This window comes from Trachypithecus francoisi, unplaced genomic scaffold (assembly GCF_009764315.1).
Source record: "Trachypithecus francoisi isolate TF-2019V2 unplaced genomic scaffold, Tfra_2.0 Lachesis_group20, whole genome shotgun sequence".
Taxonomy (NCBI): Eukaryota; Metazoa; Chordata; class Mammalia; order Primates; family Cercopithecidae; genus Trachypithecus; species Trachypithecus francoisi.
In genome coordinates, this window is record NW_022681466.1 from 25,614,683 (window position 1) to 25,640,738 (window position 26,056).

Sequence of the window (26,056 nt, forward strand, 5' to 3'; positions counted from 1 at the left end):
TGTCTCTAAAAAATAAACAAAGAAACAAACAAAAAACCAATTTGAAAATCTAAGTAAAGCAATTTTGTAACAAAGCAGGAATAGACCCCAAAACCAGTATGAGATATATGCACGGCAAGGTGGGTCTTAGCTGCCTGCTTCAAACTACTTTTTTTTTCTTTTGAGACGGAGTCTCGCTTTGTTGCTCAGGCTGGAGTGCAGTGGAATGATCTTGGCTCACTGCAACCTCTGCCTCCTGGGTTCAAGCGATTCTCCTGCCTCAGATCCTGAGTGGCTGGGACTACAAGCGTGTGCCACTACGCCCGGCTAATTTTTTGTATTTTCAGTAGAGACAGAGTTTCACTGTGTTAGCCAGGATGGTCTAGATCTCCAGACCTCATGATCTGCCTGCCTTGGCCTCCCAAAGTGTTGGAATTACAGACGTGAGCCACTGCACCGGACCAAACTATTTTATTATTATTTTTTTGAGACAGAGTTTCACTCTTGTTGCCCAGGTTGGAGTGCAATGGCGCGATCTCGGCTTACTGCAACCTCTGCCTCTGGGGTTCAAGCGATTCTCTTGCCTCAGTCTCCCGAGTAGTTGTGATTACAGGTGCCCGCCACCACGTCTGGCTAATTTTTGTATTTTAGTAGAGATGGGGTTTCACCATGTTGGTCAGGCTGGTCTCAAACTCCTGACCTCAAGTGATCCACCCACCTAGGCCTCCCAAAGTACTGGGATTACAGGCATGAGTCACCACGTCCGGTCTCTTAAAAATTTTTAATGAAGTCTTGCTATGTTTGCCCAGGCTGGTCTCAAACTCCTGGGCTCAAGTGATCCTCTTGCCTTGACTTCCAAGTTGTGGAATTACAGGTGTGAGCCACCACACGCAGCCTACCTGCTGCAAACTATTATAGTCTATATCTTTTGATCTGAAAGACAGTGGAAAAAGTCTCTCCCTTGAAAAGGAATGTGCTTATTTGTGTAAGAGACTGAGAAAAGTCTTCAACTTACGCCCTATGAGTTTGCGCTGTCATCATTAACATTTAAATTTATTTCAAATCTATGGCTTTCCTCTCATATTTAAGGAAAGTACAGGTTATTTTTAATTTAGATTATGCAAACACAATTACTAGTAAATGAGCTGTTTGTTCTAAAGCTTAAGTTCTAAGGTAGAATCCTTGAGTGTGAAAGAGTAGAAAGAGAGAAACCTTTACTATTCACTCTATGAACAAATGAGCAATCTCTAAGCCATCCCTCTTAGCAAGATTTAATTGTGGGATTTTTTTCCTTGTCAGAATCTGCTGTCCTTTGGTCAAACTACACAGACAGTGCCTCCAGGAGCTAGGTGGACAGTCATTAATGCGACACACTGTAACAAAATTAATGTATGTTGAAAGTGGATAGGATAGTCTGACGTATCCCCACAGGGATTCATTCATACATTACTCAGTTATACTTTGGAAGAAATCAAGCACTGCAGAAATGACTTCTGTTGGTAGACGAGTTAGCTCTGCCACAGAAGCAAGAGCACAGTGGTATTACTGATAAGACCAACCAGAATGGTTTAATTTTTAGGGCCAACTGGCCTCACAACAACCATGTTGCTAATTCCACTTTTGGATTTATATCCAACAGAAAATTCTTGCACATGCACACAAGAAGGTCCGCTTCAGTACTGTTTTTAATAGTGAAAAAAGAAAGGGAAGAAGCCTAGAGGTCCATCAACAGAAGAATGAATAAAATGTAGCACTTTTATGCGGATATAAGAATATCATTTAAATGAATAAACTAAATTTTTACGTATGAACATTGATAAATCTCAAAAAATGAGAAGCAAGTTGTAGAAGTATACATATGAAGCACAACGTTTAACAGGTAAAGTCCAAAACCACAAAACAATCATACTTTGTTTATAAATACATTCAAACATAATAAAAATACAAAAACATGGGCAAGAGGATATGCATCAACTTCAAGATAGTGGTTACCAATGGAGAGGAAAAGGAGAGGAGAATGGGATTAGAGAGGGATACAAAGGAGATTTAAAGGGGACTCTGTGAGATTTCATTTTTTTTTTTTTTAAAGCAAGAGAAACACTGTTACCAGCAATCCCATTTCTAGGAAGCAAATTACTATACAAATATATAAAATGTACAAATGAGGTTTCAGAAAGCTCATTATCACTGTTGTTAAGAATAACTGAATAATTGCTTAGGGTACCATATGCCAGCCCTTGCCCCATGTACATATAATCATTTACTCTTTGGAAGACCCTTGGGAAAATAAGTATGATGAGTAATTTGACTTGTTAGCTCGGTACCCAGATATTTGATCAAACACCAGTCTCGATATCACTGTGAGTCTTTTTTAGATGTGATTAACATTTAAAACAACAGACTTTGAGTAAAGGTGATTACGCACCACAGTGTCGGTGGGCCTCATCTAACCAGTTGAAAGCCTTAGGAGAAAAAGACTGAGGGACCCCAAAGAAAGAGAAATGTTGCCTCCAAACTGCTTTCAGATTTGGACTGCAATATCCACTCTTCCCGGGGTCTCCAGCCTGCCAGTCCACCCTGCAGATTTCAGACCTGCCAGTCCCCACAATTGTGTGACCCAATTTCTTAGGATGTCTCTCTCTTCACACGCACATCCGCACGCATCCTACTGGTTCTGTTTCTCTGGAGAACCCTGACCAATATACTAAGACACTGCTATTTCTACATCACACAGTTAGTTGGTGGGGCAAAGTCAGATTTGAACTTTGCCTAGCTCCTAAACTTGCCTCTTATGGGAAAAAAAAAAGAATTCAAAACATGGGTCCTGCTTACAGATGGTCAGTAACATCACTTTAGTATTGTCAATGGATAATTTTTCATTTTTCACTGGACATCATCACTACCACCTTTTGTCTGGGTAGTGCTTTGTAGCTCCCAGTAGCATTTTCATTCATTTTCATAACAAATGAAGTAGGCAGAGCAGATATTAATCACATCCACCTAGGAGTGAGGAAATGAGTCTCTGAGGTTAAGTGACTTGCTCGAGGTTAGTGGCAGAAACACAAGGCCCAGACCCCCAGGCCTCCTAGTCCACTGCTTTTTACTGTTAAGCTGCTAAAGGTACCAGAGTGCATTCTCTGTTCCTCCATGCAGCCTTGATGATAGAAGCTTCTTTCTAGTGATTTCTCTTATTAGGTCACGACCATTTTTGGCAATCCACGATGATAAAATAATACTACTGCTTTTCAAAAGTAAGCAAGTCTCCTAAAGAAAAATCAACAAATTTGTCTTTGGGGGTGGGAGAGATATTCCAGAATAACTTCATTCAAGTATCCCTATACCACCTTACTCACACCTCCATTGCAGAACTTTCTTCGTATATATTGAAATTACCTGCAATTCGAGTACTTAGCCCTAGACTATTAGGTAGTGGAACCAAGAGATGACAGAAGAGAGACAATTACATGGAACATCTCAACAGAATAATCTAACATACCTGGGACTGCCACAAAGAATTTCACAGCATCCCGGTGCCCATGGAAGCAAAGCTGAGCATGTGCCATTGAACAATAGGGTATAAATGTCCCTGGAGTCACTTTATCGCTGTTTTCATCACCATATACGCGGATTACACTTCCAGGACGATTTCCCGGTACACCTGAGGTTTTATTTGCTGCAACAGAAAAACCAAATACCAAATATTTTCCCCTAGAAAATAGTAATGGATGTAAGAGGTTACTGGTTAATCCTTACAATATTATCTAAAAGCTACAGCCAGTTGAGATAAAACAAGGATGGCAATGCCAATTCAAGACAAAGCTGGGAAAAAAAGGGATACAGCATGCTAGTTATTTTTAAGTACCTCAGTAAATGGAGCAGGGGATTTTGCCAGTCTAGCAATAAGTAAGCTTATTTTTTAAACACATCTATTCATTTAAAAGGTAATTTTAGTTAAAAACAAGAAAACAAATTTGAATCTTAGTTGTTTCTTGTTTTGTTTTTAATGCCCATGTTAGAAAACTAAACATTATACAGTTTAAAGTAAATGGGTATATTTTCAAATAAAGTCTTTCTTTATAGTTTATCTTCTGATTTTTCTTCCTCGCAGTAAGAATATTTCCCTTGAGGGGGATGGTAAAAAGCTGTGCTTACAAGAATCCAGCCACTACAATAGAGCAGCTTTTATTGATATCAGACTGATGGTGTGCTGCGTTACTGTAAAAGACCAGACTCACAAAACATCCCCATTCCATGGGCGAGTAAGTAAATGAAAGAAATATGATCGGTAACAAGAGTAAACGATGTAAATTAATGACAGCTTTAAGAGATGTTTCATGTTTATACTGGAAGGAAAACAAAGTCTGAAAGAAAGTTCAGCTGCAACAAAAGATGATAAATAGACTAAGCTGCTGAGCAGTTTGGTGGCCATGTAACAAACATTAAAAAAAAAAAAAAAAGACACCTGCTGCAATGCAGTGACTGCAAGTGGATGACATTTAGGAACATTCAAGAGGGTATTCTAGAGGAGTGGTAACAGCCTTACAGTGGCTATTAGAAGCCAGGAAGAAGAGCTTGGTTCAGGATCTGCACTTACCCCTCAGCCCCAGTAAACGTCCCTGGTGGAGGATTACAGCTAAAGTGAGAAAGGAGGAAAGGGGACATGGAGAGGTGCACGACAGGGAGGAGAGAATTACTGTGAGCCACCACTCTCAGCGTCTTCTATCTGGCAAAACTGGCACTCAAAGCCTCTAACGAAAATAACAAGATCCCACTTGGCATAATACCAAGTAATACATAAAGTTCTTCCCAAGCCTTCTATAGAATCTCTGCTCAAAAAGGAAAATCTGATTTATGGTAGTTTTGGTTTTTTTTTTTTTTTTTTTTTAATAATAAAGCAATTTTAGTGAATCTGAATCAAAACACTAAGAACTCAATGTGCAGCATTTCCTAAATGCTAAAATTTCTCCTTTATTTCTCTCTCTCTGTGTTTTTAAAAAGAAACCCTGTTCCAGTAACTATGCTAAAATGAAACTCTTACAAAGAACTGAAATGAACTCTAGGGGATCCTGGAATCTCTTAGGATATAAGGAGAGGTCTAAATACGATTTATAAGTAACTGCAGAAAAGACAGTTGGGATTGAAACCTTGGGTTCTTTTAAAGACTTCTGAAATACCTTCTAGTCTTTCTCCCTCCTCTGGCCTGAAAAAAGGGTGACTCTGAAGTGTATATTTATTAATGTATTTTATCGACTTACAGTATTTGCTTTTAAACCATTCCCTGCCATGAATTTTGCAACACAAAAACATTTACTTAATGGATGATTAATGTAATGAAACATCGTATGAGAAACACACAAGGTATATTTTACTCATAAAAACAATAAATCACATTCTTTTAAAATAGAAGATAGATGGAAAGGCTTGCTGAACTCCCGAGAAACTTCTTCCACAACTTTTTTTAAACTTCGAATAAGACAAACTACCTGCTAAGGAGATATGAAAAACTAGGATGGATGCTAGGTAGTATTTTTGGACAATGGTATAACAAGGCTTAAGAGAAACGGACTTTAACTTTTATTTCAAAGATGAAATAGGACCGTGATTCCCAAACTGTGAAAACGTTTTCACAAGGAAAAACCTTTAATTATGACTACTAATCTTGAGACATGAAAACTTATTTTCCTAGAATTTGTAAGTTTCATTGAGTGAAGTAACAATAGCTAGATCTTTGCCATCACTGATTTTCTGAGCTAACACAGATTTGAATTCCAGACATAACTATTTCCTATAATTCTCCTATTTGACCCATGGCAGTTATCTAAAAATATACTTACTTTCTGTCAATGGGATGGAGATAATGACACCATTTCCTGTCCCCACCCACAAACGATTACAAGACACCATAAGAGCTGTGATTCTCACAAAAGAGAAGCCCAGTTTTCCAGTACCTGTAAAGAAAGGAGAGAACACTTTATTGAGAAACTAAAGCATGTTACATTCCAAGTTCCTTAGAAGTAGCAGGATTACAAAAAAAAAAAAAAAAAGGAAGAAGTAGTAGCAGGATTGATACAACACAGAGGAAATGTGACTAGAGCTAGATGGATGTTTCCTGAAGGCTCATATCAAAGTAAGCTCTTATTGGGGCTTATTGTCTGACAATTCAGGGTTAATGGAAAAAGAAAAGCATAAAAGTGGGTAATGTAACATTATTAGTTAGAAGAAAAGTACATAGGAAATAGGGTACATCAGGAACTGTGACACAGGATTTCCTCAGGGAACTGTAAAACCAAACCGACACATAGAACAAAAAACTCCAACAGAAAACAGTGAAAATGGCAGGGCACGGTGGATCACGTCTGTAAATCCTAGCATTTCAGAGGTCAAGGTGGGATGACTGCTTGATCCCAGGAGTTTGAGACCAACCTGAGCAACATACTGAGACCTAATCTCTAAAAAAAGTACAAAAACTAGCCAGGCATGGTGGCACATGCCTGTAGTCCCAGCTACGTGGGAGGCTGAGCTGGGAGGGTCACTGAAGCCCAGGCGTTTGAGGCTCTGTGAACTGTGATCCCACCACTGCACTCCAGCCTGTACAACACAGCAAGACTTTGTCTCTAAAAACAAACAAACCCAGAGAAATCAAGTGTCCTTTGATCTTATAAGCTGAAAAAGTTCTGGTTTCCCTTAAGTTTATTTGCATAGATAAAAATATTTGTAAATAAAATCTACACTTTTCCCCTCATTTATATATTTAGGCTCTAAAGCAGTTAAAAAATTTTAAGTATTACACACAAATAATTTAGGGAGAATAAATGCATTTTTGTATTTCAAGTTAATTCTTTTTTTTTTTTTTTTTTTGAGGCGGAGTCTCGCTCTGTCACCCAGACTGGAGTGCAGTGGCGCAATCTCTGCTCACTGCAAGCTCCGCCTCCCGGGTTCACGCCATTCTCCTGCCTCAGCCTCCGGAGTAGCTGGGACTACAGGCGCCCACAGTTGATCTTATGATCTTATTTTCAGTGACTTGAAAGGCAAATTTATTGAACAGGTAATATATTTAAGAAAGACAACATTAGTACTCATAAGTTCTACTTATAAGAACTGAAAGCATGATCGCTGAACTACAGAGTTAGAAGGAGGCTTAATTACCATTCAGCCTAACCTAGGACCTTTAACCTCCAGTCAAAGTATGTCCCTGAAATTAGCTGGTGTTTGCACGTGTATACATTTTAGGGAGAAGGTACATAGCTAGAAATAAGGTTTTCTGAGGGCAGTAACTCTAAATGGTTGAAAATCGCTGGTCCAGTTCAATCATTTTTCATGAAAGGAATCCTTTATGACATTCCTAATAATCATTATAGCACTGGGTCCGGTGCTCAAGATAGAGCAGGGAACAAGATAATGATGGCCCCTGATCTTCATGGGGCTTAGGGTCTGTAGAGGAGAGATTATAAACAAGAATCACATAACACTGGTGCAATCACAATAATGACAAGCCCATGAAGACAAAGTATGACAGGATCTAAATGAAGGTCTTTCCTGAATATGACAGGTAGGCTACGACCTGAAAGCTATGTAAGTAAAAAGGGACCAAGAAGAACTTCCCAGGTAGATGATACAGCAGCACATGTGAGGACCCTGAAATGGGAAGGAGCTTGTTGAGCTGTGGGTCGGTGTGAGCAAGGAGTGTTTGAGAACATGTAAGGTCTGCTGGTCGTGTCACTTCATCTCAAGGCAACAGTGGACGTATGTCAAGGTAGTATCTGCACCTTGGTTACTAGGCAGAGAACAGACTGCAGTGGCAACAGGGAGCCCAGTTAGGAGGCCTGGGGGTAAAAGGATAGTGGTAGAGACAAGAACTAACTGATCTAATACAGTTTTAGAGGCAGACTTGCGCGTTCCCAGTGACAGATTAGATGTGGGAAATAAGAGAGGAGGAATCCAAAATGATCCCAACTTTCCGTCAAGAACAATAAGGGGCCAGGTGCACTGGCTCATGCCTGTAACGCCAGCACTTTGGGAGGCTGAGGTGGGCCAATCACTTGAGCCCTGGAGTTTAAGGCCAGCCTGGGCAACAACTGGAGTTTAAAGTAGCCAGGCATGATGGTGCAGGCCTGTCCAGCTACTGGGGAGGCTGAGGTGGGAGGATCACTTGAGCCCAGGAAGCCAAGGCTGCAGTGAGCCGTGATGGTGCCACTGCACTCCAGACTAGGTGATAGAGTGAGATCCTGTCTTGAAAAAAAGAAAAGAAAAAAACAAAAACCAAAAAAACAAGGCAGACTGAAACATCTGTCTGACACTTTCAGTGATAAAAGTTCACTTCCTGAGGTAACTTAATTCATTGGTTCTACCCAGCATTTTAGACTATTTAAAAATAAAAACAAGGACTGGATGAGGTGGCCTGTGCCTACCTACAGTCCCAGCTACTACGGAGGCTGAGGTGAGAGGATTGCTTGAGCCCAAGAGTCCAAGGCTATAGTGTGCTATGACTGCACCTGTGTACAGCCACTGCACTCCATCCTGGGCAACAACGCAAGACCCCATTTCAATAGAGAGAAAGAGAGAGAGAGAGAGAGATAAAATAAAATAAAACACCCTCTTTGATTGGTAAAGATAAAACATGTTGGAAGCTTACCTAACATTTTGCTTACATAAGGCTCAATGTCCACATCCTGTAGATGTTGATAAGTGTGTGCATGATAGAGACGAAGCGTAGAATCCAAGCGAATGGAGACCCACACGCCATCCCCCACCCACGCAAGCTGTCGTACTTGGCTCTCCTTCCTGGGATGTGCATCAAAAGATTTCTAGGAGAGATTGTCCAATTACAAAGTTACTTTTGCTACATAGGATTTCATATTTAAAACTGTGCTAATTTGCACAAGTCAGCAGACTATTGAAAGAGAAGCCCAAATACTATATATTAAACATGATTACTCATATACACAATTGTTTTCGTCCTAGAATGCAAAACAAAATAAAGAACTAAGAACAGGATATTGGACTTGAGCACTATATAGGACATCACGCAGCAATACCAGCACATCCACACTATGTAACAGTATTCAACAGAAAGATTTTAAAAATTTTTTTATTTTTGAGACAGAGTCTTTGCTCTTGTCACCCAGGCTGGAGTGCAATGGCGCAATCTCGGCTCACTGCAAGCTCCCATTCCTGGGTTCAGGCAATTCTCCTTCCTCAGCCTCCTGAGTAGTGGGATTACAGGCGCACACCACCATGCCGGGCTGATTTTTATATTTTTAGTAGAGCAGGCTTTCACCATGTTGGCCAGGCTGGTCTCAAACTCCTGACCTCAACTGATCTGCCCACCTCAGCCTTCCAAAGTGCTGGGATTACAAGCGTGAGCCACCACACCTGGCCTAACAGAAAGATTTTACCTCCAGATTTTGTGTTGTTGCAGAGCCCCTGTGTTGAAGTAAGATCACAATTATAATTAACCAGGCTGGTGCTGATGGCTCACACCTGTAATCCCAGCACTTTGGGAGGCCAAGATGGGAGGATCTTTTGAGTCCAGGAGTTTGAGATCAGCCTGGGCAACATGGTGACACCCCAACTCTACTATAAATACAAAAATTAGCTGGGCATAGTGGTGCACGCCTGTATTCCCAGCTACATGGGAGGCTGAGGTGGGAGGACTGCTTGAGCGCAGGAGTTTGAGGTCTGGGCAATATAGCAAGACCCCGTCTCTACAAAAAAATTAAAGAAAAATTAGCCAGGTGTAATGGCGTGTGCCTGTGATCTCAGCTACTTGGGAGGCTGAGGCAGGAGGCTTGCTAGAGCCCAGGAGTTTGAGGCTGCAGCAAGTTATGATTGCGCCCCTGCACTCTATCCTGGGTGACAGAGTGAGACCTTGTTTCAAAACAAACAAACAAAAATACCAAAATATAATTAAACTACAAGGAACCCACACTGCTGTATATGTGTGTGAGGAATAGGCTGAGCATTCCCAATCCAAAACTCTGAAATCTGAAATGCTTTAAAATCTGAAGTGTTTAAGTGCTGATATGATACCATAAGTCACCCTGAACACAGTATTTTTTCTACTGCACTAATGGTATATCATATTTTTCACTGTTATAAAGTATACAGGAAACATAAATAAATTTTATGTTTAGACTTTGGGTTCCATGCCCAAGATATTTCATTATTTATGTATATGCAAATATTCCAAAATCTGAAAATAATCCAAAATGTGAAACACTTTTGGTCTCAAGCATTTTGAATAAGGGATACTCTGGCGGGGCGCGGTGGCTCAAGCCTGTAATCCCAGCACTTTGTAAGGCCGAGACGGGTAGATCACGAGGTCAGGAGATTGAGACCATCCTGGCTAATACGGTGAAACCCCGTCTCTACTAAAAAATACAAAAAAACTAGCTGGGCGAGGTGGCGGGCGCCTGTAATCCCAGCTACTCTGGAGGCTAAGGCAGGAGAATGGCGTAAACCCAGGAGGCGGAGCTTGCAGTGAGCCAAGATCCGGCCACTGCACTCCAGCCCAGGCGACAGAGCAAGACTCCATCTCCAAAAAAAAAAAAAGGGATGCTCAACTTGTGTGTGGATGGATGGATGGATGGATGGCCAGATAGCTAGCTAACTAGATATATATAAACAGATATATAGATAGATAAATATAGAGAGACAGACAGAATTGATATTAAAAAAACAAACACCAAATACTTTGAGACTTCCAGGGAAAGAAATGTGATTTGGGGGAGGGTAAAGGAGAGCTTTCACCTTAAAATTTCCTGTATGTTGTTTTTTTTTTTCCTAAACGATTAGAATGCATTTATGTATGTGGCAAAAAAAAAAAACAAAAAAAACAAAACTGTAAGAAAACAATGCTAGGCCAGATGCGGTGGCTCATGCCTGTAATCCCAGCACTTCGGGAGGCCGAGGCAGGCCGATCACGAGGTTGGGAGTTCGAGACTAGCCTGGTCAACATGGTGAAACCCCATCTCTACTAAAAATATTTAAAAAATTAGCTGGGTGTGGTGGCAGGCGCCTGTAATCCCAGCTACTTTGGAGGCTGAGGCAAGAGAATTGCTTGAACCTGGGAGGTGGAGACTGCAGTGAGCCGAGAACGTGCCGCCGCACTCCAGCCTGGGTGACAGAGCAAGACTCTGTCTCAGAAAAAAAAAAACTAAAAAAGAAATCAATGCTAGGAGGTTAGGAGGTTTTCATTTTTACAACAAATTCCCAGTGCAATGTTATTTCACCTGGGACACATATATGGATGTGCCTGGATTACACATGGGGAGGACAGACAGGAATCCTCTTCTCAAACAATCCTCATATAACTAAACATATCAAAAACCATGTATTCAAACAAAAACACATACATATCTCTGGATACATACACAGACACACATTTAAACATTCATGTATAAATCCTCTTTCCTTTTTAAAAAAGCCACTTCCTACCCTCACAGTCAAAAGTGGCAAGAGAGTTAAGTAACACAGAAAGCTTAAGATATTCAAATACATTACTCAAGTGCCCTAAAACACACAGATCCAGAAACAATTTCTAAAAAGCTGAAAATAATTATAGTCTAATAGTCTTCGGACAATACAAATTCAATAAATATAGAAAACATAGGCTAATAACTTGCCTCTATTTTCATGGCCTTTGGCTGCACCACATAGATTTTGTTCCTATAGCCACACCAGACTTTGTCATGTACCACAGTCATGCAACGGATGGAATGATGAGGCCGTCCAAGGTCTAAGAGGTGATAGTTTGACAAATCCCACTGCCCATCTTTAAAAGAAATAAAAGGTTATAGTAAATGCCTACCAACTGTTACTCAATTTCAACACAAGAAACATTGTATTTGTTGTATAATTAAAGTTATTGAGGAAGCACCCAACAAAGTCCCATGTACTAAGTATACCTTTTATTTGCAGCTTGGGTTCTTTTATTCCATAAGCTGCAAAGTTGGAAGAGACCCTCAAAGATCATCTGCTTCAAACTGCCACCCAGTACTCAGACCCCCTTTAAAACATGCTCACAAAAGCAGGGATGTGATGATAAATCAGTTACAAGTTATCTGTTTATCATAATATATTTAAAATTAGAATGGACTTAAGGTTATTTTGGGAATAATGTCTCTCACTCACGTACATTTTGATGTATTTTCTTGGGTAGAAGTTGAGAGCAATTCATCGCTAACACTTTAGGAATTATGCATACTACATTTTCAGTGATAATAGAAATATGAAGGAGAACCAGTCACCAGAACCTTGCTTTGCGTTGTTAGCTTTTGTGAGCACACTGCCTCACAAAGCAGCCATTCCATTTTCAGACAGTTTTAATTGAAAAATACTACCCACACTAGCTAAAGTCTTTTTGTATGTAATCACCCATTCGTCTGCAGTTTTGCAGAGTGGAAACAAAAGAATAAATCCAGTTCAAAATTCTTCGTTACAGCCCTATGTCTTCTCTTTTCAAAACCAAGTATCTGGCCGGGCGCGGTGGCTCAAGCCTGTAATCCCAGCACTTTGGGAGGCCGAGATGGGCAGATCACAAGGTCAGGAGATTGAGACCATCCTGGCTAACACGGTGAAACCCTGTCTCTACTAAAAAATACAAAAAATCGGCCGGGCGAGGTGGCGGGCGCCTGTAGTCCCAGTCACTTAGGAGGCTGAGGCAGGAGAATGGCGTAAACCCGGGAGGCAGAGGTTGCAGTGAGCTGAGATCCGGCCACTGCACTCCAGCCCGGGCGACAGAGCAAGACTCCGTCTCAAAAAAAAAAAAAAAAAAAAAAAAAACCTCAAGTATCTTTGGCACGTGCTCTGTAGCCACCACAGTTTTACAGACCCTTCGTCCTAACTCTGTTTTGTTGATGTCCATTGAATATGCTGTCTTTATCTAGCCTAGTAGAGCAGGATTATCACCAGCCTTGTCCTGAATACTTTTTTTTCCTTGAGGCTTAAAGGCATTAAATTCATATTACCTAAAGTCAACCTTTAGGTAATTCTCACTCTTTAGACATGTCTCCCCATCTTGCTCTTCTGAACTCAAATGCAGGACTTTACATTGACACTTAGTAAATGTATTTTACTTGTCTTATTCTGTCAATATTATTTTGAATTCAATTTACCAAAACATTCATTGTTTCACTTTTTTTCTAGGCTTTCCCACTTATTAGCTGAGTGGCCATGAAAAAGTGACCAACATGCTGTGTTTCAGTTTCCTCATCTATAAAATGAGGATGACCATGGAACTTTCTTCATAATTTAACGTAAAGATTAAATATAGATAAAGGGTTGAAAAAGGTAAAACGCAGCCCTCTTGCTCTTTGATGATATGGAGTCATTAATCAGCAATTTTCAGGTACCAATCAATTACAAAAGCACCTGTCATCTCCTCCACATTTCCCCAAGCCCAGAAAGATAGGAGATTCTGGGAAGTTTTTCTAAAATCCAAATTCAGGGTATCTATATTTCATAATGCTTCCCAGATATACCAATCAAGTGGGTAGAAAATGGTGTGTCATTTTTGGTTGACACAAGTACCAAGGAGTTATGGAGGAACACACACTAAATTCCCTCAGCTTCATTCATTCAAGGTAGGGTTTCTCATGCCACCACCCCTCTACAGATGAAACAATGGTTTTCAAGGGGGAAAATATAAATAAGGTGACATGAAAACGATTAAACCTTACCCAATTAAAATTCTTTAAAACAAAGTCCAAATGTTAAGTGGACACAAATTATTTTTAAAACATAGGACATTAAAATAACACCAAGTTTCTCTGAATTGCATAAGCATATGAATGAAAAACAAATGCCTCCCTATCACATTATTTAAAAGTACCATAAAATGCCCGTTGTGGTAAACATATTTTCCCTAAGGCATCTGTTAATGTATACCTCCATGCAGGCACTAATATATTTACTGATGTTGTGTATTGTTATTTATTCTTTATCCTACTGACTATCATTTCTTTAAAACATAAGCCAATCTACTTAAAAATGCTTTCAAAGCAACAAATTAGCGTCCACGTTATATACACATCACCACTCACCCACTCCTCTGTGAAAGATTGCAAGGGTGCCATCAGCCAGGGCTACTAACACGATTCCCTTCACGTGTCTGCGAACAGGAAAGGGGAGTTCAGAACTCTCCATTCAGGAACACAGAAGGGACCACATGGTACTCAACTAGTTCAGCGCCTCACAAAGGACCAATCTGTGATGAGTTAAGGAGCTGACACCAGAGCATCAATGAACACACCGCTTTCTTCATTGTGCATGTCCTGCTGTGAAAAATGTCAGCTGAACTAAATAAACAGCATGAGTGGTATCTCAGTTGTTTCACTTTCTGGCCCAAGCTCTCCTCTCATCACAGACAATCAACACAAACTCCAGAGACCAGAGACATGCACCTTGAGTGGAACCAACAGAGTCAGCTCTGTGGGCTCAGAGATAAACTGTCTGATTTTTGATAGGGAACACATAGAAAAGAACTAGTAAATCAATGCCCCAATCAACATATTCACAAGCCATAAAGAATATTCTAAAATAAACATAAATTAATAGGTATTGGTTATTTCCTGTAGTACTAAAGAACTCCCAGTATGGTGAGGACTCAATCAAGTTTTCCTTTCTACTTGGTTTTCTATTATACAGTTTCATTCTCACTTAACTTCTCTGATTCCATAAAAAGGGTGAAACAAAACAAACAAATCTGGATACTAATTTAGTCGTGAAACATGTATTAGCTTTCAAAGTCTTAAAATCTAGTTTATACCAAAATGCATAGTTTTAACAAGAAGAATTTCCAAAAGAAAACTTACACAATACTGAGAATCGAATCTTTAAGTTTAATGGAATGGAGACATTTCCTCCACTGGGCTACAGATGAATGGACATACAAACTGCAAGAACAAAGTCAACACTGGTAAGGCATAGAAAACACCAAGACATTGCATATATCTAATAATGACTGTGAAGTTCATTCAGAAGGAAAGAAGAGTAACATAAATTTTAGGAAAAGGTGCTGCTGCTTTTGTGCAATGGTCAGAAAAGAAAAATGAGAGTGAGGGTAGGCCCAAGGTAGAGAAATAGGCTGCTGAGCAAAGAGAAATATATGAAGACTGAAAAGCAGGAACTAGTGCAATGCACAGTCAGTTTCACACACTTAGTCCTTGGGCAAAACTCTTTTTTTTGAATTACCTTACCTCTCTACTACACTGACCTACAACTTTTGGATGACAGAGTGGCCCACATAGGGAGTCGCAAACTATTGCCTACAGGCCAGATCCAGTCTGCCACTCGTTTTAATCCAGCCTGCAAGTTAAGAATAGTTTTTATATTTTTAAAGGTGTGTGTGGGGGGGAATCAGGGGTATTTTGTGATGGGGAGATTTATATGAAATTCAAATTTCAGTGCCCATAATGCTCTACTGGAAGACAGTTATGCTAAGTTTGGCAACTCCTCACTTTATAGTATTGGACTCATATGAAAAAGACGTACTACAGGTTGAGTAACCCTTATTTGAAATGCTTGGGACCAGAGGTGTTCGGATTTCTGATTTTTTCAGATTTTAGAATGTTTACATTATACGTAACAGTTGAGTATTCCTAATTCAAAAATCCAAAATGCTCCAATGAGCATTACCTGCCAGCGTCCTACCGGTAGTCAAAAAGTTTCAAATTTTGGATTAGAGATGCTCAACAGTAATCCTGCTTAACCTTTGGAAATGCACAATTTTGTAAAACTCTCCACATGACTGAAAAATGAACAAACCATATAATATTAGTTATCATCATCTGACTTTTCAGATTGTGATTTGTTTTGCCTATCTTAGTGAAAAATTTATTAAAATTTGGGATTGGGCCTTTCTGCAGCCAAAATGTTGGTTTAATCCCAGTTTTCCTGCCCACATTCTAGCCTACATAAATTAAATATTCTCTGTCTTTGTGCTGTTCAGGATTTTCTATTTCTGTATCAGCTCGATTTTAAAATTTTACGTACCTCTTCTTCCAAGAATATTATAGAAAGGGAACATTCTGTGACAAAGAAACATATGGCTTACCATTCAGAACCAGTGCAAGTCCAGTTTATGTGGTAGTTGCAACATAACATCGAATTGTGTATATATATAAAATTCTTTGCATTAATCCACACTTTTTGTATTTGTGTTTACCATATTTTACTTATCTTCCAATTTCAAAAGCAAAAGTAAAACAATAAACATATTCTAATGTTAAAAGTGTTGGCACCTACCAGCCATTTTGAGCTCCAAGCCACATAGTTGGTAAAAGACTACTCATTTTCTGGGCTTCTTCTCTCACCAGGTCTTGTTCATTTGGCAGTACTGATATTTGATCTTTATATGCATCTGAGTCATTGCTAGAAAGGTAGGGCAAAAGGAAAGAAATCTGAGTATACTTAACTATAGTTTTCAGGGATAAATACTTCTATATTTAAGTTTGTTCATTTGTTTATTATTTATTTTTTAGAAATAGGGTATCACTCTGTCACCCAGGCTGGAGTGCACTGGCACAAACAGGGCTCACTGCAGCCTTGACCTCCCAGGCTCAAGTGATCTTTCCACCTCAGCCTCCTGAGTAACAGGGACTAGAGGCACATACACTATCATACCTGGCTGAAACTTCTAGTTAAAAAAAAAAAAAAAACCACCAGAATTCCAGAGAAGCCAAAGTCAAAAGCTTACATCACATATTTCAACAATTGTATCAGAAATAACATTAACAAACTAGGAAGCCCAAGGAGCAGATAAGATAATAAGACATTGTAATGAAATACAGCAGTTAATATTCAGACTATTATTATGGCTGTCTCTTATTTTGGGTTTTGTCATAGTTTCTTCTCAGGTGAGAGAGACGGGAGGGATACACACATGCAAAAAGGAGGGAGATATATAAAGAGTTACCTAAAATAAATTAATAAACTGAAATATGTTTAATGTTCTATCACAAAACCTTTCTTTTGAATTGTCAGGGCATATTTAGTAAAATATATAACCAGGCTATCAAATTCAAACATGACTTATTCTTAAATTAATAATTCAGGCCAGGTGCAGTGGTTCACGCCTGTAATCCCGGCACTTTGGGAGGGCAAGGTGGGCGTTTTTCTTGAGGCCAAGAGTTCAAGACCAGCCTGGCCAACATGGTGAAACCCCATCTCTACTAAAAATACAAAAATTAGCTGGGCGCGGCGGCACATGCCTGTAATCTCAGCTGCTTGGGAGGCTGAGGCAGAAGAATTGCTTGAACCCGGAAGGTGGAGGTTGCAGTGAGCTAAGATTGCACCACTGCACTCCAGCTTGGGTGACAGGGTGAGATGCCACCTCGAAAAAAAAAAAGAATTAAATGTTAACCCATTTATGCCGGAGATTGCAAATTTTTTTGGTAAAAAATCAGGCCTCAGCGATGACTTTGAGCAGTAGGATATGAATAACTCCCACAATCTTAGCATTCCAATAATGGACCACTAGGCATAAATGGGTTATTAATTAATCTTGCTTACTTTATACACTAAGAGGAAGAATATTAAACTTTAAGAAGGATCTAGTTTACAGAGACTCTCATCTAGAGGGGATCTAGAAAAGGCAGGAAAGAAAATGAAATAATTCACTAAATGGGCCTAGATTAACCAACCCTTTAAAGGAAGAGCCTAAAACAAATTGTTTTGTTTGTTTGTTTTCTGAGACACAGTCTTGCTCTGTTTCCCAGGCGGCAGTGCAGTGGTGAGATCATGGCTCTCTGTAGCCCCCAGCTCCCAGGGCTCAAGCAATCCTCCCGCCTCAGGCTCCTGAGTAGCTGGGACCACAGGTGCGCGCTACCACGCCCAGCTAATCATTAAGTTTTTTGTAGAGATGAGGGTCTCACTATGTTGCTTAGGATAGTCTTGAATTCCTGGACTCAAGCAGTCCTCCTGCTCTGGCCTCCCAAAATGCTGGGATTATAGGCATGAACCACTGGAACCATCTGAATTGTTTTTAATAAAATATTTGCACAAAAACTAAATTCAAAAAGGTCATTCACACCCATGTGGGAAATTTGAACAATGGCAGATTTATTTTGGACTATTCTGCTGATAACTGGACTAAAAATTAGAGTAGGGATGGGATTAAAATGACAAAGAATTACTAATAGAATGGAAGACAGTAAGCACAAAAAAAAAAGAAAAGAAAAAAAAAAAAAAAAACAGACCAGAGGATAAAATGAACAGGAAGATTTTGACTAATATATAGTCATACACCTGGTAAAACCATTTTGGAAAATCAGATGGACAGCATATATGGTGGTGGTTCCACAAGATTATACTACTATATTTTTACAGCACCTTGTCCATGTTTACATACACAAATACTTATCATTATGTTCCAATTATCTACAGTATTCAGTACAGTAACATGCTTCACAGGTTTCTAGCCTAGGAGCAATGGGCTACACCATATCGCCTAGGTGTGTGATAGGCCATACCATCTAGATTTGTGTAAATGCACTCTATGATGTTCACACAATGATGAAATCACCTGATGCATTTCTCAGAACATATCCCCACTGTTGAGTGATGCATGATTATATTTTTATAGATACGATTTTTTTTTAAGTTGGAAGGTGTATGGAAGAAATGGGGGGGAATATCCAGGGAGAATGATGGAGAGGGAATACATGAAGATACCACAAGAATAGGTATCTTTTAGTCCACCACAGTGACACTAATTAGTGGAAATCTTTCGACTGCTTGAGATTATTTTGGTTCCTTTTATCTGTGCACTTCACCCAGTCTCCTAAGTTGATGACCCATTATTATACCTCGACTGATACACTGGGGAGAGGTCTTCTGGGATTTGAACTCCCAAAGGATCTGTAAAGACATGCTCTGTGTAGACGCCAGTTTGGGAGATGTCCACTGTGTCTTCAGCTGATCCCGCATTCCCTTCTGTAGCTTCAGTTGCTTCTTCTGCTGTTGGAACATTTTCATCAACCTCACTATTTTCTGCTTCCATTTCTACAAAGTAAATAAAACACTATTCCGAGTCTGGGCTTTTCTCTTCCAATTATTTCCCCACACAAACCCCTGTTATAGAATTCCATTCCATCTACCCACTCCTTCACACTGTATCATTAAATTAAGAATTCTTGATTCCATTTAACAGTCATTACAGCATCTTTTTTTTTTTTTTAGATGGAGTCTCGCTCTGTCACCCAGGCTGGAGTGCCGTGGCCGGATCTCAGCTCACTGCAAGCTCCACCTCCCGGGTTCACGCCATTCTCCTTCCTCAGCCTCCCGAGTAGCTGGGACTACAGACACCTGCTACTATGCCTGGCTAATTTTTTGTCATTTTTAGTGAGACGGGGTTTCACTGTATTAGCCAGGATGATCTTGATCTCCTGACCTTGTGATCTGCCTGCCTTGGCCTCCCAAAGTGCTGGGATTACAGGCATGAGCGACCGCGTCCAGCCTACAGCATCTTCTTTCAAGTTCTTTCAACCTTGTTACTTAAGATCTAAATTAAGTCCATAATGAGGCATCTGAGGGTAGCCTTAGACTCTATACAGATGGCAGGTAAAGAGAATGGATATACCTGATGGTTTATCCATCACTGGAGAAGCACCATTGGTACTAGGTGAAGTTGCAGCTCCTGTCACACCTTCTGCAGAACAACCAACCACCGTGATGCCTCCTAATAGGCTGTCTGTCTCTGCTGAGCTGTTGCTTGTCATGCTTCCACATAAAGATGCTTTGTCTACCTGACCAGATTCTGAAAGATCTTCTCCTGCAGGGTAATCTGTTTCTCGTGCACCTGAAAAATAAATCTTCTTGTAACAGCAAAGTAAACTTCTATAAATAACATTTTTTTCAATAAAACAATGACAGGTTTGAAATGAGAGTATGCAGATGAGATGTACAGCTAGTTGAATACAGGTAACATTAAATTTACATTAACAAATCTTCACAATATGGGAAGGCAACTTTAAAAAATTAAGATAATACTTCTATTAACACAAATGCAAATAAACATAAAAATGTCAGAAAAGAAACTTTTGTTCTTTTTCTTTTTTCTTTTTTGAGACAGAGTCTTACTCTGTCACCCAGGCTGGAGTATAGTGGCATGATTTCAGCTCACCGCAACCTCCGCCTCCTGGACTTAAGTGATTCTCCTGCCTCAGCCTCCTGAGTAGCTGGGACTACCGGTGTAAGCCACCACGCCCGGCTAATTTTTGTATTTTTGGAAGAGACAAGGTTTCAGTATGTTGGTCAGGCTGGTCTTGAACTCTTGGCCTCAAGGGATCCACCAACCTCAGCCAAGTCCTGGGATTACAAGCACAAGCCACCATGCCTAGCCAACTTCTGTTCTTAGTGAGCTCCTCAGCAGCCACAGGTTAAAAACAATCTATTATATCTGACAAGGTCAGTCAAAAAAAATTTTCTTTTAAATCATCAAGACTACTACTACTGTTACTTGAAGTATAAGCTTCTATCCATTACTGTTAAAAATTAAATACCCCAAGTATACAGGGTGACTTAGATATTAGTAAAACATTAAAAACTAAGCATTTATAATATAAAAAATATTTACGATGTAAAAATAAATCTTTTTTTAATTTAGAAAATTGTTTTATTTATATCACACTAAAAACTTTTATTGCAGTAAAAAATATATAAACAAAATTTGCCACTTTAACCATTTAAAAGTATACAATTCAGTGGCATTAATATTTACAATATTGGCATTAATATTTACAACACTGTGTAGCCATCATCACTATGTTTTTATGGAGACAGAGTTTTGCTCTTGTTGCCCAGGCTGGTGTGCAATGGTACAGTCTCGGCTCACTGCAACCTCCGCCTCCCAGGATCAAGCGATTCTCCTGCCTCAGCCTCCCAAGTAGCTGTGATTACAGGTGCCTGTCACTGCACCCGGCTAATTTTTGTATATTTAGTAGAGATGGGGTTTTAACCATGTTGGCCAGGCTGGTCTCGAACTCCTGGCCTCAGGTGATCCGCCAACCTCAGCTTCCCAAAGTATTGGGATTACAGGCATAAGCCACAATGCCAGGCCTTTTTTTTTTTTTAAACACAGGGTCTTACTCCCGTTGCCCACTGGGGAGTGTAGTGGTGCAATCTCAGCTCACTGCAGCCTCGACCTCCCAGGCTCAAGTTATCCTCCCACCTCATTTTTTGATTTTTTGTAGAAATGAGGTCTCACTATATTGCCCAGACTGGTCTCGAACTTCTGGCCTCAAGTGATCATCCCACCTTGGCCTCTGAAAGTGCTGGGATTATGAGGTGAACCTCCATGCCCGGCCTATTTCTAAAGCTTTTCCATCACCTCACACAGAAACTCTATGTTTTTATGAATTTACCTCTTCTAGGTATCTCACATAAGTGGAATCATATATTTGTCCTTTTGTGTCTGGCTTATTTCCTTTGGCATAGTGTTTCCAAGGTTCATCCATGTTAGAGCATGTGTCAGAACTTCTACCTAGAGGATAATGCATTGTACTCTTAAACATCTGTTAAGAGGGCTGAGCATTCCAGTACTTTGGGAGGCCAAGGCAGGCAGATCACTTGAGCCCCGGAGTTCCAGACCAGCCTGGGCAACATGGTGAAACCCTGTCTACAAAAAGTACAAAAAACTTAGCCAGGTGTGGTGGTGTGCGCCTGTGGTCCCAGCTACTCAGGAGGCTGAGTTGGGAGGATCACTTGAGCCCGGGAGTCATGGCTGCAACTGAGTTGTGAATGCACCACTGCAATCTGGCCTGGGCAACAGAGTGGGACCCTGTCTCAAAAAACAAAAAAAAAATTTTTTTAGGAGGGTAGATCTCAGGCTGGGTTCAGTGGCTCATGCCTGTAATCCTAGCACTTTGGGAGGCCGAAGTGGGTGGATCACTTGAGGTCAGAAGTTCAAGACTGACCTGACTGCCAGGCGTGTGGGTCACACCTGTAATCTCAGTACTTTGGGAGGCCGAGGCGGGTGGATCACGAGGTCTAGGGGTTTGAGACCAGCCTGGCCAATATGGTGACACCCTGTCTCTACCAAAAATACAAAAATTAGCTGGGTGTAGTGGCTCGTGCCTGTAGTCCCAGCTACTTGGGAGGCTAAGGCAGAAGAACCGCTTGAACCCAGGAGGTAGAGGTTGAAGTGAGCTGAGATGGTGCCACTGTACTCCAGCATGGGTAACAGAGTGAAACTCCATCTCAAAAAAAAATTAAAATAAAATAAAAAGACTAGCCTGAGCAACATGGCAAAACCCCATCTCTAGTGAAAATGCAAAAAATTAGCCGGGCGTGGTGGCAGGCGCCTGTAATTCCAGCTACTCGGGAGGATGAGGCAGGAGAATCACTTGAACCCGGAAGGTGGAGGTTGCAGTGAGCCGAGATTGTGCCTGGGTAAGAGAATAAGACTCTGTCTCAAAAAAAAAAAAAGTATCTCATATTAAGTGTTCCACAATAAAATATAAAATATAGAAAAGAACTTCATTCCTTTTTACGACTGAATAATATTCCAACACATGGATATATCACATACACCTCTTTAATTTTTAAACTAATGTTTTAACATCACATAATGTTTAATCCAAAACTTCAGAAGACCTTTCCTTATTAATTAATCCAAACAGTCCTCTGGCTCCCAGTTATCTTCTCATATTCCCATTGTTTTATTTTCTTCACAGTATTTTTCACTACCTGAAAATACCTTCTTTATTCAATGGTTTCCAGTTTGTTTTTTAATCCTCCCCAACTAGAACATAAGCTTCATGACAGCAAGGTACAGAACTGCATCTTCAGCTGCCACATCAATGCCCAGCAGGTAGGTGGTGTGGATGGAGGAGAGGGCAGAGAAACACATGACTCACTCTTACCTGGCACACTTGCAATGCACAGAACATGAGAATTGCAAACAGTGAAACTGTCTAGGATGTTGCCAGGTTGAACAGCATCAATAATAAGAACTTTTGTAGCCGAATGAGTGCTGGTACAGATCCAGACTAGACTGGATAATTCTTCTTGATTTTTTAACTCCTTCTGCTGTTCCTGTATAGACAAAGGACGAAAAATGTTTCAAACAATAAGTATGTGCAAATATTCATAAGGTGGTGCTGTTACAGTAAAAGGCAATACTATTTCAAATTTATTTCCAGATTATTTGGAAGGATAAAAATACAACCACTGATGTGGTGTGGCTGCGTCCCTACCCAAATCTCAACTTGAATCGTATCTCCCCGAATTCCCACGTGTTGGGAGTAACTGAATCACGGGGCCAGTCTTTCCTGTGCTATTTTCGTGATAGTGAATGAGTCTCACGAGATCTGATGGGTTTATTAGGGGTTTTCACTTTTGCTTCTTCCTCATTTTCTCTTGCTGCTGCCATGTAAGAAGTGCCTTTCATCTCCTGCCATGATTCTGAGGCCTCCCCAGAGGTTACCTATGTAATCCCAATTAAACCTCTTTTTCCTTCCCAGTCTTGGGTATGTGTTTATCAGCAGTGTGAATACAGACTAATACAACCACCTATCAATATTAATTAGTAGATGAAAAACTAGCAGTCAGGCTGGCACAGTGGCTCACGTCTGTAATCCCAGCACTTTGGGAGGCTGAGGTGGGAGGATTGCTTGAGACCAGGAGTTTGAGACTAGCCTGGTCAACACAGTGAAACCCTCATCTCTACAAAAAAAATAAAAGAATTAGCCAGGTGTGGTGGTGTGGGTGTGTAGTCCCAGTTACTTGGGTGGCTGAGGTGGACGGATCACTTGAGTCCAGGAGGTTAACACTGCAGTGAGCCATGATCATGCCACTGCACTCCAGCTTATGTGATAGAGGGAGACTCTGTCTATAAACAGCAACAACAAAACTAATAGGTAAAGCAGAGCAATGATAAAATGTTCTATTATCTTGATCACTGTAGTGATTACACAGGTGTACACGTGTCAAAACTCTGCCCTATACCCATTTCAAGTGCACACTTTATTGCATGTAAATTATACCTCGATAAAATTTATTTTAAAAGGGTACTGAGGGATAGTAAGTCAGGGCATAGTAATCCCAGTTAGAAGCTGGACCCAGAGGTGAATTTTGGATGAAGGAGTTAAACTCATAGTCTCATAAACCAGGTCAAATGTTACACACTTACCTTAAGTTCCTGATCTAACTTATCTAAACTACTCTGAGAGGCACTTCGCTGTTTACTGCCTTCTGTATCCAAACCAGCAACATCCTTGTAAAATACACTTGCTCCAACAACAGAACCACCATCTCTGGTCTTCCCACCAGATAAATTGACTCCAACAGCACACCACAGCTTCTCAGGTGAAAAAGAAAACAATATTAAGTCTAGAAATGTTTAGAATTTTCCTTTTTTCTTAAAATAACTAATGGTTGTAAATACAGGTCTTTAATATAACCTAAAATTATAAAATGAACAATAACCTCACCATAGAAGTAATACTTATGCTTTTTTGGTTTTAGAAAAAAAACTACCCAGAGTTTAGAAAATATCTCCTTTAAATTCACAATGAACTTACCTTCATTGATGTATCTTTTTCATCTAGAGGTCTGAGATAGACAGGCACAGGTAAATTCTTCATCTTATTTTCCCCTTGACCATTGGTTACCTAATAATGGTGGAAGAAGGATCGAAAAAGGCACATTAGTAAGCCTCATCAAAAGTGAAATTCTTACAGATCCACTGAGATATGAGCAAGCACTGCTGTTATTTACTCCTTGAAATCAAGTTCAGGTTTGTTTTTTTTTTTGAGACAGGGTTGCTCTACTGCCCAGGCTAGAGTACCGTGGCTCGATCACGGCTCACTGCAGCCTCAAGCTGCTGGGTTTACGCGGTCCCCTCCCAGCTCAGTCTCGCAGGTAGCTGGGACTACAGGCACAGGCTACCACACCCAGCTAATTTTTTAAAATTTTTGTAGAGATGAGGTCATGCTGTGTTGCCTAGGCTGGTCTCAAACTCCCTGAGCTCAAGCCATTCTCCACCTTGGCCTCCCAAAGTGTTAGGATTATAGGCACGAGCCAGCAACAGGCACCATGAGCCAATGACAGGCATCAGCCAATTTTGTCATTCTTATTTGAGCAATTCAATAAACACGATACAATGGGAGCTCAAAAAGAGGCTCTAATTCACACATATGCGCACACATGCACATGCATATGTGTTTGTACATGAACATGTGATTCTTTTGGGGTAGGAATTATGGAGTAGACAGATAAAGTTCCTGAAGACCTGAACTTAATTTTAAACGAACAGTTTGAAAAGTTCCATGCCAATGATTTTTTTCAATAATGATACTGGCTTTTCAAAAAATGAAATCTTCAAATATTAAACCAGAATTGCTCTGGTGACAGCAGAGCAGGTACCTCAAACTCCGTGCACTTAGCCACCCTTTACTGACTCCTCCCCTCCTCACACACTCAGAGCATTTCATTTGAATTCTACAGCTCCTGAAAACAGCCTGAAAACCACCACCCTCCATGCTTAAACGTGTGCCCAGTCCATATGGCTGAGATGAGCAGGGCTGGGATGCGGATGGTGAATCCTTCATGCCCAGGCACACTCAACTCGCCCTCTTCTTTCCTGCTGGATGCTCTTACCACATGTGCATATTACCTGTTTGTACTTCTGAGGCAGACTCCAGCCAAAAGCCTGCACTCTACCATCTTCCTTCTGAACATGTGCTTTTACCTGACGATACTGCTCTCTCTTTTGTTCTCTGCGTGAGGCTAAACTAGCTTCAGTTCTAAAAGGAAAAAAGATTTTCCTTTTTAATTATGTGAATACATTTAATTACGTTTATCCCCAGTTTTATCTCTCCTCTGTCACTAAAACAGCAAAAACAACAAAAATTTACATGATTTCAAATTAGTTTATTCCAACTATAACAGCTCCTTAAAAAGTGTTGTAATAGGCTGGGCGCGGTGGCTCATGCCTGTAATCCCAGCACTTTGGGAGGCCAAGGAAGGCAGATAGCCTGACGTCAGGAATTCAAGAGCAGCCTGGCCAACATGGTAAAATCCTGTCTCTGCTAAAAATACAAAAATTAGCCAGGCATGGTGCTACGGACCTATAATT

General features: G+C 40.4%; 1 protein-coding gene across 13 annotated transcripts in view; it reads right to left on the reverse strand.

Moving 5' to 3' along the window:
- Positions 1-26,056, reverse strand: part of SPAG9 (sperm associated antigen 9) — a 163,630-nt gene that overhangs the window by 9,238 nt on the left and 128,336 nt on the right. For 8 of the 13 annotated variants that reach the window (XM_033183527.1, XM_033183523.1, XM_033183521.1 and 5 more), the window contains 14 exons: positions 25,595-25,724; positions 24,501-24,590; positions 24,110-24,277; positions 22,842-23,013; positions 19,559-19,777; positions 18,786-18,981; positions 16,225-16,350; positions 14,793-14,873; positions 14,022-14,089; positions 11,604-11,752; positions 8,612-8,783; positions 5,814-5,927; positions 4,574-4,612; positions 3,476-3,652 (listed from right to left, as the gene is read on the reverse strand). In XM_033183527.1, the coding sequence (XP_033039418.1) occupies positions 3,476-3,652; positions 4,574-4,612; positions 5,814-5,927; positions 8,612-8,783; positions 11,604-11,752; positions 14,022-14,089; positions 14,793-14,873; positions 16,225-16,350; positions 18,786-18,981; positions 19,559-19,777; positions 22,842-23,013; positions 24,110-24,277; positions 24,501-24,590; positions 25,595-25,724 (1,901 nt within the window). The remainder of the gene's footprint in view (positions 1-3,475; positions 3,653-4,573; positions 4,613-5,813; positions 5,928-8,611; positions 8,784-11,603; positions 11,753-14,021; positions 14,090-14,792; positions 14,874-16,224; positions 16,351-18,785; positions 18,982-19,558; positions 19,778-22,841; positions 23,014-24,109; positions 24,278-24,500; positions 24,591-25,594; positions 25,725-26,056) is intronic. The other 5 variants (XM_033183522.1, XM_033183524.1, XM_033183520.1 and 2 more) reach the window with 1 other exon arrangement.